Source organism: Pteronotus mesoamericanus, unplaced genomic scaffold, assembly GCF_021234165.1.
Source record: "Pteronotus mesoamericanus isolate MK-2021 breed Mesoamerican mustached bat unplaced genomic scaffold, CSHL_Meso_final scaffold_651, whole genome shotgun sequence".
Lineage (NCBI taxonomy): Eukaryota > Metazoa > Chordata > Mammalia > Chiroptera > Mormoopidae > Pteronotus > Pteronotus mesoamericanus.
The window spans coordinates 24466674-24483033 of NW_026555325.1; the positions used below are offsets into that span (position 1 = coordinate 24466674).

Sequence of the window (16360 nt, forward strand, 5' to 3'; positions counted from 1 at the left end):
GGTGAACATCACTCACCCCTACCCAGCAACTCCTCCAGAACTTACCTCATGCAACTAGAGTACTGTCACAGGCACTTTCAGAGAATGAGCCTAACAGGCAGCTCAGGGTGCCTTGGACCTTTCGCTGACCTGCCCCTGGGTTCAGTGCCGGTTGAAGCAAGTCTTGGTGTGCAGCTCAGTCCTTCCCATGCACACCAAGGCCCAGAAGAAACAGCCACAAATTGTGGATTGCTTTGTAGATTCAAACAGGTTGCCAAGGAGCAATCACAGGCAGTGTCTGATATTGACCTACACCGAGTCTCTCCCAAGATTTCTCAGAACAAATACACCCAAGTGGCCAGTTTCATGCAACATCAGAACAAGATCCAATTAGCTTCATAGGCATCATATCCAAAGAGAGACCTCAGTAGGCACCAGAACCTGCTGAGGCAAATTCTGCCTTGTGTGGTCGGCACCTGCACAGCAACTTGTATACTGTGGTAGGGTCAATTCTAAGACTGAGCCAGCCTGAGAGTCAACCCCATGCATGAACGAGCCAATTACAATCAAGACTCAATTGCAACAGGAGGGCTCACATAACTCACACAAGAGACATTCCTGGAGCACCCAGCTCACGTGATCAAGTAAGGCCACCCATAAAGGCTGGGAGACATGCAGGTCTATCTAATACATAGAAACAAACACAATGTGGAAGCCAAAGTGGGATACAAAGAAACATGTCCCAAATGAAAGGGCAGGAGAAAGCTCTAGAAAAAGAGCTAAATGAAATGGAGGCAAGCAATTTACCAGATACAGAGGGTTTTTTCTTAAAACGGTTATAAGGATGCTCAAGGAATTTAGTGAGAACTTCAAGGAACTTAGTGGGAACTTCAATAGCATAATAAAAGACATAAAAACCATGAAAAAGAACCAGTCAGAAATGAAGAATAGAATATCTGCAATAAAGAATACACAAGAATGATAAATATATAAAAATGCAAATACAAGAATATTGTTGAAGCTCAGCTTACAATATGTAGAAACTGAAAACCATTTGAAAGATCATCCAGAGAAAATTAAACAACTCCAAAATGGATCATATGTAAATGAATGATGTAAGTCTAAATGTATTGACATAGAAAACATCCACAATCTATTGCTTAGTATGTATAGTATGATCTCATTTTTGTGGAAGGAGAAAGAAAATGTTTATGTAGTTTTACAGCTATAGAAACTCTGGAAATATATTCTTCAGAGCACTGGGCAATAAAGAAGTATGTGGTCGGCGTCATCTTCCCTGGAAGCAGAAAATAAAGAGACTATGTGGTTTTTAGCACATTTCCAAAAAATAATAAAACCCACTGAGATCAATCTGCTTTTCATTATCACCATGTCTAGAAATTCTAAAGAATTTTAGTGATAAAATACTCCTTTCTGATGAAGCAGACCACTACACTCCCATTATACCCCAACCTCAGTATGTGATTCCATCAAAGGCCAAGAAATGGTTTCCCCATGGGAAAAGGGCCACATGGGCAAGAAGATTATATGAGAACATATTTCTTTGTGGCAGTAAAAAAGTATTCCTGTGTGTTCATTATACGAACTGAGTGTGAGGGACCCCTCAAAAACTCAGAATTTATTTATTAAAAATTGTATTTATTATTACATGTTTAAACTTTAGTCACCTTTAAAGTACTCTTCATTGAATGCAATACACCTATTGAGATGTTTTTTCCATTGCTCAAAACAGTTTTTGAGCTCGTTGATTTGGATGCCTTTTAGTGCTTCTGCTATTTTTTGTTTTACCTCTTCCATATTGGCAAAACGTGACTAATAGAAAACACCAGGAAAGATAATGATAGCAAAGTAAGATTTATGGATCAGAAAATAAGGAACACATTACCACATGGGTCAAGTCTTTGCTCAAATGTTAACTTTTCAATGAAGCTGAGTCGTTCATTAGAATTGATCACCTTCAACCTCTAATTTTTCTTAGTTTCTTTTTCTTTTTTTCCTACAGATTTTACCACTCTTAATGTCCTATAATATTTATTTATATATACACATGTGTGTATATAAGCATATATATTATGTGTGTGTGTATATATATGTATATATGATTTTTACTGCTTATTCCTCTTTGCCCCACATGTAGCTCCATTTACACCCATATGTCCCAAACATATAGGAACAATGCTTGCCATAAAATAGGTACTTAATAAATATTGCTATCTAAATAAATGAGTGCGTGAAAGAAGAAAGGAAGGAAATAGAGGATATGCAGCTTACCTGCTTACTATAGGCCCAAACTAGATTAACATTCTAGGAGAACATCTCCAGGTGTGATCATTAAAGTACCAAGCTTATTATTATTAAACGATTAGATATTAACTATTGTTCTCTAACAATGGTCATTTAATCCTTATGCTACTGCTTCAGGATGTCTTTCAACATGAATTGCAGTTTTGTTCATTATAACACAGAGAATTAGTAATAGGAGACTTTACTGAAGCTATTCCATTAGTGTTTCCTGAGAACTGTGGAAAGATTACCAGCCTGTTTATGAGAAGTATCTGTTTATGGATGAGTAAAGTGAGAATTAGTTGAACTCCACGTCTACTTCCTTTTGACATTCTAATTAGCGAAATTTCAATGAATGCATAATCTAATCAATGCTGTGTGCCACTCTGATAATTTTCCCAGCAAATTGAAATTTAAAATACACTGTTTAAAAATAATAGTACCAGTAGTATATTATAATTAATTACAAGAGCAATTATTTGATTAAATTCTAGGAATACTAGATTGTAACTTTCTAAGATAAAGAATAGAGCCATCAGAAGTAATGTGCAGAATGAATAGTTATTAACCTGGATGAATATGTGTATATGTGTGTGTGAGAGATAGAGATATGAATTCATCAACAAAAGGTTAAGCAGGAATAATAAGAGCCAACAGCCTCCATGAGAATCGTCTCAGGCGTGTGAGAGTCAAAGATCTTTGTGTGGCAGGTAAGCCCAAGTTTTGAGACAACAGTGACCCTGATTTCCCCCTTCCCTTCTCCTTAGAGTTTTAAAGGGCTTGGCCAGACCACCACTGTAAGGCTTGCAGGTTCCTGGTGATGAACCAGAAAGTGTTTTGGGGAGGCAGAGACCCATACTCACCAGCATAAAAATATAAATATAAAGGCCAGAAAGATGGGACTTCCCGGAGGAAGAAAAAAGAGGTAGAAGGCATAGGAAGATGATGTTCCCGTAACCTGTGCAGGCGCTCTGCATCTCTGTGCGTGCAGGTAGGCACAGGAGCCAGAGGAAGTAAGGGAGTAGTATCCTGTCAGTGTCAGGAAATGTATGGGCTACTGTATCATGCCGTTGAAACCTTTTTTGTTTTGTTTTGAGACAATTTTCTTATGCTTCAATGCATTGCTCTTGATGAACCCCAGTTTTGATCATACCCTTTACTCGGTTGTCACTTTGGCTTTTGGGAAAGGCTCTATATAGGACAAGAGGAACAATGAGAGTGAACAGAGGGAGGGTCAGAGAGAGCTCACATGTGAGGAGGTATAATTATAAAACATGGAAGTGAATCAAACCTGACTCTTGCTTTTCCTCCTCCTCACGTCACACACTGCTTATAATCTTGCCAGGGTAGAAGAGAGACTACTTTATATTCTCTCTTAAACTGGGTTCTCTAGAAACAGATTCAGAGATGGAGAGATGTAAGCAGAGTTTTTTTGAGGGATGGGAAATGGAGGGGGGAGTAGTTCTCAAGAAGGCAGGATGGGGCACAGGGAGATGCTCCCTGACACTAGAATTGCAAAAGAGGTCTCAGTTTACCCTACAGGGCCGCAGGAGCTGAGATGGCTCTTCAGAGTTGTCCTAAATGGAGTAAAGGGGGACATGATGTGTCCCTTCATCAGGTATTTGGCTTCACGCCAATCCTAGGAGTGCATAACATTAGCCGTGGCAGGTCCCCACAACCTAGGGTAGTACCCAGAGAGAGGGCAGCTGTGAGCTGTCAGCAGCAATACTCTCGGGCTCAGGGTGGGAGTCTCAGCCCTGAGGGGGGATCTGGGCAGGGAACCGTGGTGTCTATCAGGTATCCTCAAGGAATTGTTTTATCAGAAGTAAAGATGTGAACAGCCAGAAAGATAAGGCTTCAGAAAATTAAGAAAAAATAAGAGAATTTAAAGATAGGTAATAACTTGCAAAAAAAATGAATTTCATGTTTAAGCTGAATTTTATGTATGTCTTTGTTAAGAAAAAAATAGAGAATGCTTAGAATTGTCCTATTCACTCCAGTGGCCACTAGCCAAACATGCCTGTGGAGCATCTGAAATTCGGCGAGTTCAAATCGAGGTGTGCTAGAAATGCAAAACATGAACCAAATTTTGAACACTCAAGAAAAAATAATGTAAAATATTAATAATTTTATATTGATAACATGTCAATATATTTCTATTATATTGAGTTATGTAAGTTATTAAAATTAATCTCATCTGTTTTAACTTTCTTAATGTAGCTACTGGCAAATTGCAAGTAGTTATGTGTATTCACACTATACTTTTATTGGGCAGAGCTAGTCTGGAATAATCTTCACGTCTGACAAAGGTATCATTATCTCGGGCCACAGCCTGAGACAGAGCAGCACTGGAAAGGACCGCAGAACAGGGAGTGCAGAAACCCTTGATTTACATTCTCAGGAACTTACTTCCCTAGAATGGTAACTCAAAAGCACCTTACTTAGTTCTTGAAAGACCAAGGTAGCACCTAGGTCACACAGCCACTTTGCCCTCATTGGTAGAGTGGGAATGGATGTAGGAACCAAACGAGATCCATTATGCTATTCTTCCTGGGAACCAGAGCCTTTGGGAAGCAAAAGCTCTGACTTTTTCAAAAATCAGGAGATTCTGACTCATGCTAAACCTTTTCCCCAGGACAAGGAAATTGCATCCACCACAGCTCAGTGATCAGTGTGGGTGGACTAGGAAACAGCTGGAGCTCAGTGAACAAATTCTTGGGTGCAACAAAGTTGTTGTTACTTCATGTGCCAGGAACATGACCACATGTGGCACTAGATGACGAACAAGCAGAAGTGAGTCATATTGAGAGCAAAAATAAGTTAATGTAAAGAAATTTCTTGTATTTGTTTCTGTCACCAACTGTCCTGTACTTTTGCATTTATTTTGTTTACCGCCATCAATTTAACGGCAGCCATGTCTTCCCAGATCATGATTCCATTTCAGAGTCGGCCAGGACCACTCGTTTCCTCCTTTCCCACTGCCAGTAACCAAGTCCAGATTTTCATCGCCTCAGCCTGAACGACTGCAACCAACTCCCTCCTTGATCTTTTTCCTTCCAGTTTTTCTCTTTTTAATGTGACTTAGCCTCCTAACCCTTTATAGGTCATCTTTCCAAAATATGTCACTCCACTGCCTGAAAAATTAAAATGACTTCAGTTTTGGTTATCCAATCAAGCTGAGACTCAGTATGACATTGCAATAAATACACAAAATATGGGGTTTTTTTCCTTCTTCCTCACTACCTCCATTTAGAATGCACTTAGTACGCTTCTTCCCTTCCTAACTTATTTGAAAGAAAAGAGAATTGAACATTGTATACTCACAAGGCATTATAGAATTCCTTACTCTAATTCAGAAAATTTCTCAATTGATCCTTGACTTTCTGAACTCCACAATACCTATAATTTACATCACACAATTGTCATATACTCATATTTTTTTTCTGATAATATGCCTGTCATCATGGAACTCGCAATGAATTTGTTAATTCCCCCAAATCAGGGGTTGTATCTGATACCTCAAGTCAAAAAAAGGAAATTAATGTTTATTGAATGCTTTCTTTGTGTTTGTCACTGTACAATGTATTTACCATTTGTTATCTGGAATTTTCTGTATCCACTTTCCCCGCCTGTGCTTATCATTTCCATGTTGCCCTGCCAGATGGCCTTCATGCCTGGAGCCAAATAACAATGAACTCAAGTGTGTAAGGAGCAGATTTACTGGCGTTTTGGGACAATGATGGTGGAATTTCCACAGATAATTTCTACTTGGACTGCAGCCTCCTGACTTGCTCCTGGGATTCCCTCCCTCTTTAAAATATTCCTCCTCCCTCTCTACCTCCTTCTAACTGATCCTGTTTTATGCAAAAACAATTTAGCTATCTTTTTAGTTAATTACCTAGGAACCCCTAAAAGGGCCTCATCTTCAAAACCCTATTAGTGGAGTTCTAAAATAAAGATCGTTCTATTTCTCTCTCTCTCTCTCTCTGAGAGGTATTCTCCCAGTTTTAAGTGATTTTTCTTCCCTCTGTGATACACATATTTTCTCATTTAATCCTCTAAGCAAATCATGACATGGTTTTTTATGTAAACTAGGAATTTTTGGTTCTGTTACTGGTATTATAAACTGGTTGTTTGGATTCAGAAAATGAAACTATCTAGTTATAAGTTACATTCTGTCCTGTTTCTAAATTATCTGTTTAGAGGATCAGTCAGATACATTTGAGTCATTTCCTGTGTGAAATACAATGCTTACACATAAGAGTCATTGGATAGTTGAAAATTATACCCTTTTATGAACTAATTCTCATATTTCTTTAGATACATTATATGAGTCTGGGTTCATTCAGGTTGGAGAAACTGAAGAGTAATTTGAACAGGTAAAATTTAATGTAAATAATCATAAAGGAAAAAGGGATTACAGTAACGGAGTGTTAGCTAATGAGAAGTAAAAGGAACTCTGAAGAATATAGAGACAGCCAGCACATAAAACAGCCACTTCCCTTGCAGCTGAGATAGAGCACCGAAGGCCAAGATGCAGACCATACATGATATGAGAGTCACATACTGAAAGCAAAGAAGTGCCATTGTGCCACTAGAATTTGCAGGTTGCATTTTGGAGCTTGCTGGAAATGTGCCCTTTGGGTGCCTAGGAAAGCTGTTCATGGGAAGCTGTCTTCCTGGAGGCACTCTGCATAAAACTGCCTGAGAAGGTGCAGTTGCTGGTTACTGAATACCACTGGCTGCCATGCAAGGCCGTGGTGCTGGAGAAAGCCACGTGCAGTGCAGGAACCAACGCTGGCAACACCACCAACACTGCAGGATCCAGATGCTGAAGAAGCCCACTCATATTGCAGGGTCAGAAGCTGGAGAAACCAACACCATAGAAGCTTGTGAGCAAGCACACCAGAACCAAGAAGCAAAACCTTTTCTTTATGAAGGTTTTCCAGCACCTTCTACAGAAAAAGTGTAATGTCATGCCATCTGGCAAAGCAAAAATATTTAAAGGGCCCAGATGCATGCTTAGGGAGCAGATAAAAAGGTTGAATTTAGAGATGAGAGGCAATAAACTGACAACTGGCACTGTTATTTTCTGATACTCCAGGGACTAAAAATGTTAGCATGAATGCTCACAAAAATTCCACTCTTCCCAATGTACCTTTCTGAGGCAGCAAAACCATTTGTGGTTCAGGCATCCTTCAGGCCTAAGAAAAGGGACAGCGAGAAAAAGAAATGAACACAGTGAGATCATATTGATTTACATTATAAAAGAAAAAGACTGAGAGAAAGGGTAGAAAAGATAAAAGTATCAGGATGATTTTAGGGAGATAATTTTTAAAAAGATGCAAGAACTTTTAAAACATGCAATACCTGACTCTTTAGTCTGTGACACTGACCTCTTTTCTCTTAGATTGTCAAATTAAAAAATGACAACAGCCAACACAGCAACAGGCATCTGGTGTGAATGGATCAAAATTTTACTTATTTTTTGTCAAATCAGCGAAAGATGTATTTTTCGGTGTGCTGCAGAATTGTAGTAATTAGTTTATGTGTGCCATGAGAGGAAAAAAGCTGAAAATTTCTGTACTAAATCATTGGTTCTACCTTTATTAGTTCCAATTCTGTCAGCTCTAATACTGCATGGCAATCCTCTTATCAGTTTCTAATGAGTCATTTTTTCTTCCTCAAACCATGTTTAAAAATCCTTATTACGTTTCTTATGTCCCCACGTCCATCTGAAATCCAAAGCCCAGCTCAGCAGACGGCCGAGTGATGGATGCCACCGGCCTCTTACTCTTGTAAGTGCACACTTCGCTGCATCTTTTGTTCACATCTGTGCTCTCCTGCCTCAGAGGCAGCAGCTCTCCTTTTATCCAATGTTAACCTTTCCTTGCGCTCTTCGTCTCATTCTCTTCCCTTTTCCCATGCACTTTTGTTTCAACAATTATAACGTCTCCACTTCCTCTCGAGTTTTGAATTTCTCCCGGTGTTTCTTACTTAAGCCTTGCCCTATAAACAGGCTTAAAACATGGGATCCTCTTTTAAAATGTTTTCTCGAGCTCTTTCCATTTTTTTATACTGTGCATTTAAAGATCACCTATTTTTATTATATCCATTTCATCATCTCCAAAAATTCACTCTTTATTGAAGCTCATTTACCAGGCCAAGTTGGTACAGGTCCGTTTTTCTTAGTTCAATCACTTAGCTCAATCAAATTGAGCACCCATTATAAAGCATATTAAAAACATTTTTAAAAGTATACTAATAGTTAGGTATTGTGAACAAAGATGTACATGGCACCAACTATCCATCTCTCTACCTGCCACACTGTTTCCAGAGCAAATTACAATGGTCTGACATTCTTTTCCTCAGTAGCTATGAACTAATGACCTTCCTTACCTGGGCCAGGTGATTTTGCTGCACCAGTTGCTTATGCCTTGTCTAGGAGCATGTTGGAAAAATAGGATTAGGTCTCAAGGCATCTTTGGAAAGAATGGATATGATCAGGGTAGAGGCACCTCACAGTCTTCCTCCCACCTCTAGCTCCATTCGGAGAACCCTTGACCTTTGCTCATGACTGTTCCTCTGTCAGAAGCTGGCATTCTTCTTCATTAGTTTATTTCCTTCCCAAACCCTTATGGGGGAGCTGAATTTTATTAGTACTAGTTTAACTATTCCATAATTACTTAGGTAAATAAAGTTCAGTAATATTTTTAAATCAAATGTTACCTACAAAAATTATCTCAAACTTATTATACACTTTAAACAAAAAAATATTATAAACATAGAACGACTTTCCCTTTCTTAATGGGAGGTCTTCATAACAATATTTGATGGTAAAATTCTCTTTTATGAATTGCCAGGTATTACCTTTGTTTCTTATCTCTACACTCTCCAACCTCAACATCCCCATGCCCAAGACGGATACCCAAAAAAAAGACTTTCGGAAATCTCCTGGACACTCCACACTCCAATGCAACCTTCTATCTCCCATACCTGTAGATGGCTCTCAAAAGAAAAAGCTATTTAGACTAATTAAACATGAAAAAAACACAATGTTTTAGAGAAAAACTTGGAATTTTCTTGTCTAATGAAATAAATCCTTTGAAAGTTAGTTATACATTGAAATTTTGAAATCAAGAGATTGTTTAGCATGAAATGTGCAAAGTCCAGAAATCATATATCTAGGTCAAATGCCTGAAATAAGTGAATTTAATAGTAGAAACCTTAGTGTGATACTGAATTGTTGTTAATCTTTAGTGGGTGACTGTGTCCAAGTTAACACTAAATCAGTTGTTTTGGTCATTTTAGTATTATACAAATTATTACAGCTTGGTAAATTATGCTAATTTCCATGAACTGTTAAGAGATTCAAAATGAAAGAAATAACTATTCAGCAGTTCATTCGTCCTTTGTGTAGCTAATAAAATTCAAGCTCTCAGAAAGGACAGCAGAAGACAGGTTTTGAAGGAGATATTTAAACTGGAAAAAAAAATGCTCATCTTTGTTTCTATATATATGTATTATATAACACTGAAATAAATGTTTAAATTTCTTTCATAAGTATCTAAATAATTGCCCATTTTTTAAATTACTGTGTAAAAATTAATATACTGCCTTATTCAATTTAAATAGGGGCCCAAATGTATTCCAACAGCTGCACGGTTAAATACTGCTTCCTATAATCAATCTGTTCCTCTTTCACACGACCTCACACACAATCTGGCCTTTAGTTCAGATCTAAAAACTGTGGACTAACAGGGTTCACCTTTGTCCAACTTCATATTCAAATGAAATGCTTATGGAATGTTAATTTCATGTAAAGAGGGACTTGATCATACCGTGGAAAATATTGAAAAATTTTAAGAATATCTGCAATGTTTTCCGTATGTATTTCATATTTTATAACCTATGATCTGAGAAAAAACTTTACAGATTGAGAAACAAATAAAACCATCACTCATGCTGGACCAAAATTACTGGACATTAGTCCTTCCTCTGGCTGCACAGAATACATATTCATAGGGATCATGTTTTATTACAGCTACTATTTACTTCTTGGAATAAGCAATCTAGACTAAATATTAGATGTGGGAGCTGTAATACTTATTATCAAATGTAGGTCTAAAATTTTCTATTGTTATTATACCTGCAGCTGTGCTACCACTGCTGATGCTTTTCTGATGACTCTCACAATTATATTCCGTCCATTAATTCCTACAAAGTGCTGACTGCTAGGTATGCTCCATACCATACCCAAATTCTCATGACAGTCTCTCAAGGTTTTTATTGGTTCCTACAGTCTCAAAGATTAAATAATTTGTCCAAATCACAGAGCCAGTGAGGATCCAAACCCAAGTCTGTCTTGTTTCATTCTCTCCCCACAAAAACAAAGTCACAAAATTATATCCCTTGTATGATTAATTAAGGAGAATTTCACAAAGTGAAGAAAACAAAAGCTTATAGTCATTTCAAATTAACTTCATAACTCTTAGGCTTAAATAATTTTGTTTTTTCTTTATTGCTGTGACTCATGTCATTGTTTACCAGATTTTAGAAGTGAGCACTTCATTATGCTCAGGGCGAGTGAGCATTATTTTCCTTGCTTGTTCTCTCCATTCTAGTTCTGAAAACATGAACTATGCTGGGTATTGGGAAGTGACACACGGGATTTGCCTTTGAAGGACGTAAAGGATGATTGCTCAAGACATGGTGAAGAAGGGCTTCTAACAAGTGCAAAGGCTCACATTTGAGGAAAGATCAGGGTGCCAGAAAGGACCGTAGCAAAAGCATTTGGTAGAAAATATCGATAATATCCAATTAGCAATTTACTTTGGGGTTGAACATTGCTAATATTTCTCTCATTCCCATCAGCACATGTGTGTGTGCAAGCCTGTCATACCTTCAAAGCAACAATGATGAGAAACACCAAATCCTCTTTGACTTTACGTTCAACTGAACTGAAAATAATACCAGAAGCCCCCTTTTCTGTGGGGCCTGACACTGTGATGTAGGAACTATTAAATTGTAGAGAGAAAAATATTCAACTGTCTCATAGCATTTTTTACTTTCAGCAATTGTTTTTGACATGCACAAATTATCCTTTGGAAACCATTTCTTATTCATTTTTGTGTTGCTTCAATACCTTATATTCTCTCTCTCTATTACACACTCTAAGTTACTGCATTTTAATTTCATGTGGTCTGAAATGATCTTAAACTTCTGGTATAAATTTTTACTTTTCTTATCCACAAGGTTGGTTTGAAAATTCATGTTGTTCTAAAACATCCTCTCAGGCTTTTCAAACCCGCTTTGAGACACCTGACTTTAGCCAGCCTATCTGCTCTGTGAGACCACTGTAATGTCCTTTAGCAGATACGAGATACCTTTAGACTTAGCAAGTATCAGACACAGTCTTAAGAAGGAAGCAGCCAGGGAGACAGAAGCATGGACTGCGAGAATGATAGAGTTGTAAGGGACTTTTGGAATCACTTAACCTACCCTTTCATTTTCCAGGAGAGGAAACTCAGGCCCTGTGAGATGGGGTTGCTCAATGTCACCCAAGTAAAAAGTTTTGTGGGGCCTAAAACTCGGGAATTCCAACTCCAGGCTGATGTCTACATGTCATGAGCATATTCTGTAAATGACCCTAAAATATTACGAGTATTAAATTGTTCAGTAACAATAAATCAAAATGCTACAAGTATCACAATTGTTTTTGAATGAAATGCATGCACCATAGTTTGAGTTTCAGTTGCCATTGCATATTGTTTCATATTACTTGAAACATAGTTTAAAACTTTGATGTAGAAGTAACACTTCTTTATTTAAAAAACTACTGGAAAACATAGATGAAAGAACCTGATATTTGTTGATGCCTTAAAAACAGTCTACATATGTTACAGTAGTACATTTAGCTATTTTATGCATTTGGTTTCTTGCAGAGTTTCCAAAATGTTTTATAAGAGAGCAGTACTTCAAGTGGAGTCAGCTGGAGCTTTAAAAAGTATTTTAAGAAGCCACAATCTTCTTTTGCCCTCTTGTATTCCCAAGAGCTCTGACTGGTTAATATTCACCCTTGCTTAAGTCTTCTCAAGACAGAGAACCACTGTTAGATTGAATTTTTACTCCTTCAAAACCACAGAAGTTTCTTTTCACCCCCTCCAACACTTTGTTTCTCCTCAGTCATAGGAGGTCGCTGTTTCTGTGGAGCAGACACCTGTGAGACTAGGTGAGTGTGGGTTTAAATGGTCTGTCGTGGCTTTTTCTCAGTCATGTGTCTGCCAAAAGAGGCTGCTTGTCTACTAGGAAAACGTTCTGAAGTGCTAGGCCCTGCATCATCTCCAAATGGTCATACACTTAGTTCAGAAACACTCAAAATGTCACAGCCACCAAGAGTTTACTTTTCTGTCTGGTGCTAGTGGGGGGTGAAGGCAGACATTTTTCTTTATTCTCCAATAACATCCAGCATCTGCTCCTTGCTAAATCCTATGTGAACCCTGGACATCTTCACTGACTCAGGTGATCTTGTAGGTATTGATAACAGGTCTGGATTTAGCCTCCATTCCTGTTGTTCATTCATTTCTGAGCATGGTGTTATTTTCATGGAGGAAAAGCTAAAGAAGTAAGCCTTAAGCTACCCGATGCTGCGCCTTAATAGTATCTTGCCTTTTATGGTGTTTCACGTTATTTCAAAGTACTTTCGTATGTATACATATATCACTTACTAACAAAAACTGGGCAAGTGGTATAGGAGGCAGAATTCTAAGATGGCCTCCAAGATTTCTGCCTACTCCTATATATGTCTGGGAAAAATTCCCTCACCTCAAGCATGGGCGGGACCCAGGCATGGGAAGAGATAGTCAGCCGTGTGAGTACAGTTAAGACTTTATCTTACAGACTCAAGAGATGGAGTCTCCTGTTGGCCTTGAAGAAGCGACAGCTGTGCCGCAAAAGGGCTATGTGGTGAGAGAGGCCCTGGAAGCTCTGAGTGATCCCAGTGGACAGCAAGTAAGGAAACAAGAATTCCACTCTTCAGCTGCAAGGAAACAGCAGCCAACAATCTGAAAGAGCCTGGAAGTGATTCTTCCCGAGTGCATCCAGATGAGGATATCATCTGGCTGCCGCCTGATCTCAGCCTTCTGGGACCCTGAGGAGAAGACCCTGCCCAGACCTCTGAGCTATACAACATGTGCAATAGTAGTTGTTTTAAGTCACAAAGTTCGTGGTAATTTGTTATGCGACAATAAAAAACTAATAAAAGCAAAGACATAATATTATAACCATTTCAATCATAAGGAGCCTGTTCAGAAAGATAAACCGATTTGCTTAATTTTATTTTGAAAATTAGTGACAAGACTGAAATTGGTGCCTTAGACCCTCACTTAGATGCCAGCATCTCCCCCGCAGTATTCCACTCTACTGCTCCACACAAATGAGTGTTATTGGTAGACTTTCTTTACCCCATCCACAAACAAGACAAATAATTGAAAGGATGATATATTATTTTCCTTTATACAGCTCATCTCAGAGTAAAGCAATTATTTTATTAATGTTCACATCAGTTCCTTAGTATTATAAAAATACTACTCAAAATCATATTAAATGTTGACAATATTTTAAAAGAATCTTGAATCGAATCTCAATCTTCATCACTAAGCAAACAATATTCTGAATAGTCAAGATCAGGAAATGTGATAGGTAATTCTACCCACTTTTTGTATTGTTTTTTTGTTGAATTATTTTCAAAAACCACGACAAAATTCTTTATTTTGAGACAAGGCAAATCTAAGCCTCTATGCACCATCATCGTTCCCCAAGCCTGGAAAACAAAAGTGAAAGGAAAAATTAAATGCACATAATTTAAAAATTCCTTTTGACCAAAGTAAGAATAAACCCACAGCAGTTTACTCGCCTGGCCACACGCTTTGCAGATGATCTCACTGTTTGCTTGATAGTCTGCAAACTTCTTTTTCAGTGCTTTGTTTTCTGTCACAGTGTAGAGTTCCCTAAAATTGTCAAGGAATAAGAAACATTCCTGAGAATTCACAAATGACCAATATGCAGCCCGTGGGTGCATGTTGTTCAACTTGACCTTCATCCTCAGGCAGGTGCCCCTTCCACAACCACCTCTCAGGGAGCTTGTTGCCTTTTGTGGCTTCTTTAAGTCTGTTAATTATTTTAATTTAAATTGTTCAAAAATTTGAGAACAAATATGAACATACACACACTGATATGTCTTAGATCAAAATGGCTCTGAGGCTTACACTTCTCCCTCCCTGGCCCGTACAGTATGTTTGAAAAACAAACATTTGAAATGGAGATGTAATTTGGGAAAGTTTAAAGGGAAAAAGTTCTAAAAGAATAATAGATTTTATTTGTGCTATTTTGGAAGGACATTTACAATACAACCTACTTCACCTATTTTAAAGAAACTTCTATTGAGTTTTCCTGAACTTACTTGAATTCTGGTGTCATATTGACATGGTGCATTTTCTCAATTACATGCACATTGTCTCCAGAGCAGGCAAGCACGCTGCAGTTTTTGCAGAGGAAACTTATTAATGATGGGTTTTCCTTGTAATGCTTGGCGATACTTCTCTTCATTTTCATTTTCTTTTCCATTAGACTTTGCATCTGTAATTCCAGAATCTGCACCAACAAAAGAATATTCTATGTTTTTTTCATTGTTTCACTGAAGTAAGTATCCTTGAATTCAGAGACCTTAGATAGTTATGGAAATATACTCTTGGCCCATAGACTAAAAATAAAAATAATGAGGCCCACTAAGAATTTAGTATAGAAACCTTCATGTAATGATGAAAATGTGGAACCATCAACACACAGCCCATTCTATTTTTAGAAAATTCTCTGGGGAGAAAGTCCTGAGCCATGATTGACAAAAAGAAAACCAAAGCTACCTCATTCATTTTAATTGTCTCAGAAAATGATCTAAACTTTCTCCAATACGAATCTCTTCAAAGAACTAAACACTTTTATTACATTACCCATAATCTTTTCTTATCTATGGTAAGCCCCCTAGTTTCCTTCATTGTTCCTCATGTTTTAACTCCTAGATCCTTTGTTACCTAAGCAAAACTCCTTAGCAAAATCTCCTCTTTTCATGTTTGTGAAAAACTACTAGTTTCCCACCCAGTATACATTCTTCCTAGGAAGAGAACTATTGTATAATTTTATTCTGCGTGGAAATATGCTAACTAAGTGACTATATTTCCAAGCCAGTGGTCAACTAGACAGGAGAAAATGTTAAGTGATATTTCCAGAAAAGCTCCTTATGTATCAGATAGTTGGCATGTCTACTTTTGCCTTTTCCATCTTCTTCCTTCCTCCTCCCTAGAATAAGCATGTGACAGCTAAAATTCTAAAAGCTATCTTTGACCTTGGGAATGGAAGCCAAATACTAAAAGGGCAGAGGAGAGAGAGAGAGAGAGAGAGAATGGGAGAGGAGAGGAGGAGAGAGGAGGGAAGAGGAGGCCAGGGGTCCTCATGATGTCATGGAGCGATCATATGACTCCAGACTGCCCACATTTTTTATGTGAGACAATAGCACTTTATGCTGTGTATTCTAGGTTCTGTGACCAAAGACAAACTTATTTCATCATAAAAACAATCTAGTTTATGAAAGACACAAAATTTGAAGTAGGGACTGGTCAGTTCTCATACCTATACAACTTCACAGTAGAAAACCCTGGTTCTTAAATAATTTACCTCCAAACTGAACCATTTCTAAGTGACCAATTAATATTAAATTGTGGAAGAAACCATTGTTTTCTTTAAGACCTACAGGACGTTTTTAGTAAAAGTAAATCATCAGTGCTGATAAACAAAACTGAGTGGCCCACTCCTTGGTTCTTACCTTTCTGTTGTAGGCCTTGATTCAGGGCAGCCACATTTAGAACAGAAAGAGGAAAAAAGAAGCCTTGCAAGCAAATTTATGGGCTATAGAATAGTTTAATCAGACAAGTACACAGACTAATTTCCCATGAAAATTACAATAATATAATAAATTGAAGTATTCTGTTCCCTAAAAGTTTAATCAGGTTTTTCTTGCAAGATA

General features: G+C 37.8%; 1 protein-coding gene across 2 annotated transcripts in view; it reads right to left on the reverse strand.

Annotated features, from left to right (window-relative positions):
- Nucleotides 1-13785: 13785 nt before the first annotated feature.
- The window catches only part of IFIH1 (interferon induced with helicase C domain 1), a 49677-nt gene continuing 47102 nt past the window's right edge, over nucleotides 13786-16360 (reverse strand). For both annotated transcript variants that reach the window (XM_054562339.1, XM_054562340.1), the window contains 3 exons: nucleotides 14744-14934; nucleotides 14198-14291; nucleotides 13786-14104 (listed from right to left, as the gene is read on the reverse strand). In XM_054562339.1, coding sequence (XP_054418314.1) covers nucleotides 13925-14104; nucleotides 14198-14291; nucleotides 14744-14934 — 465 coding nt within the window. In that variant the 3' untranslated portion in view covers nucleotides 13786-13924. The remainder of the gene's footprint in view (nucleotides 14105-14197; nucleotides 14292-14743; nucleotides 14935-16360) is intronic.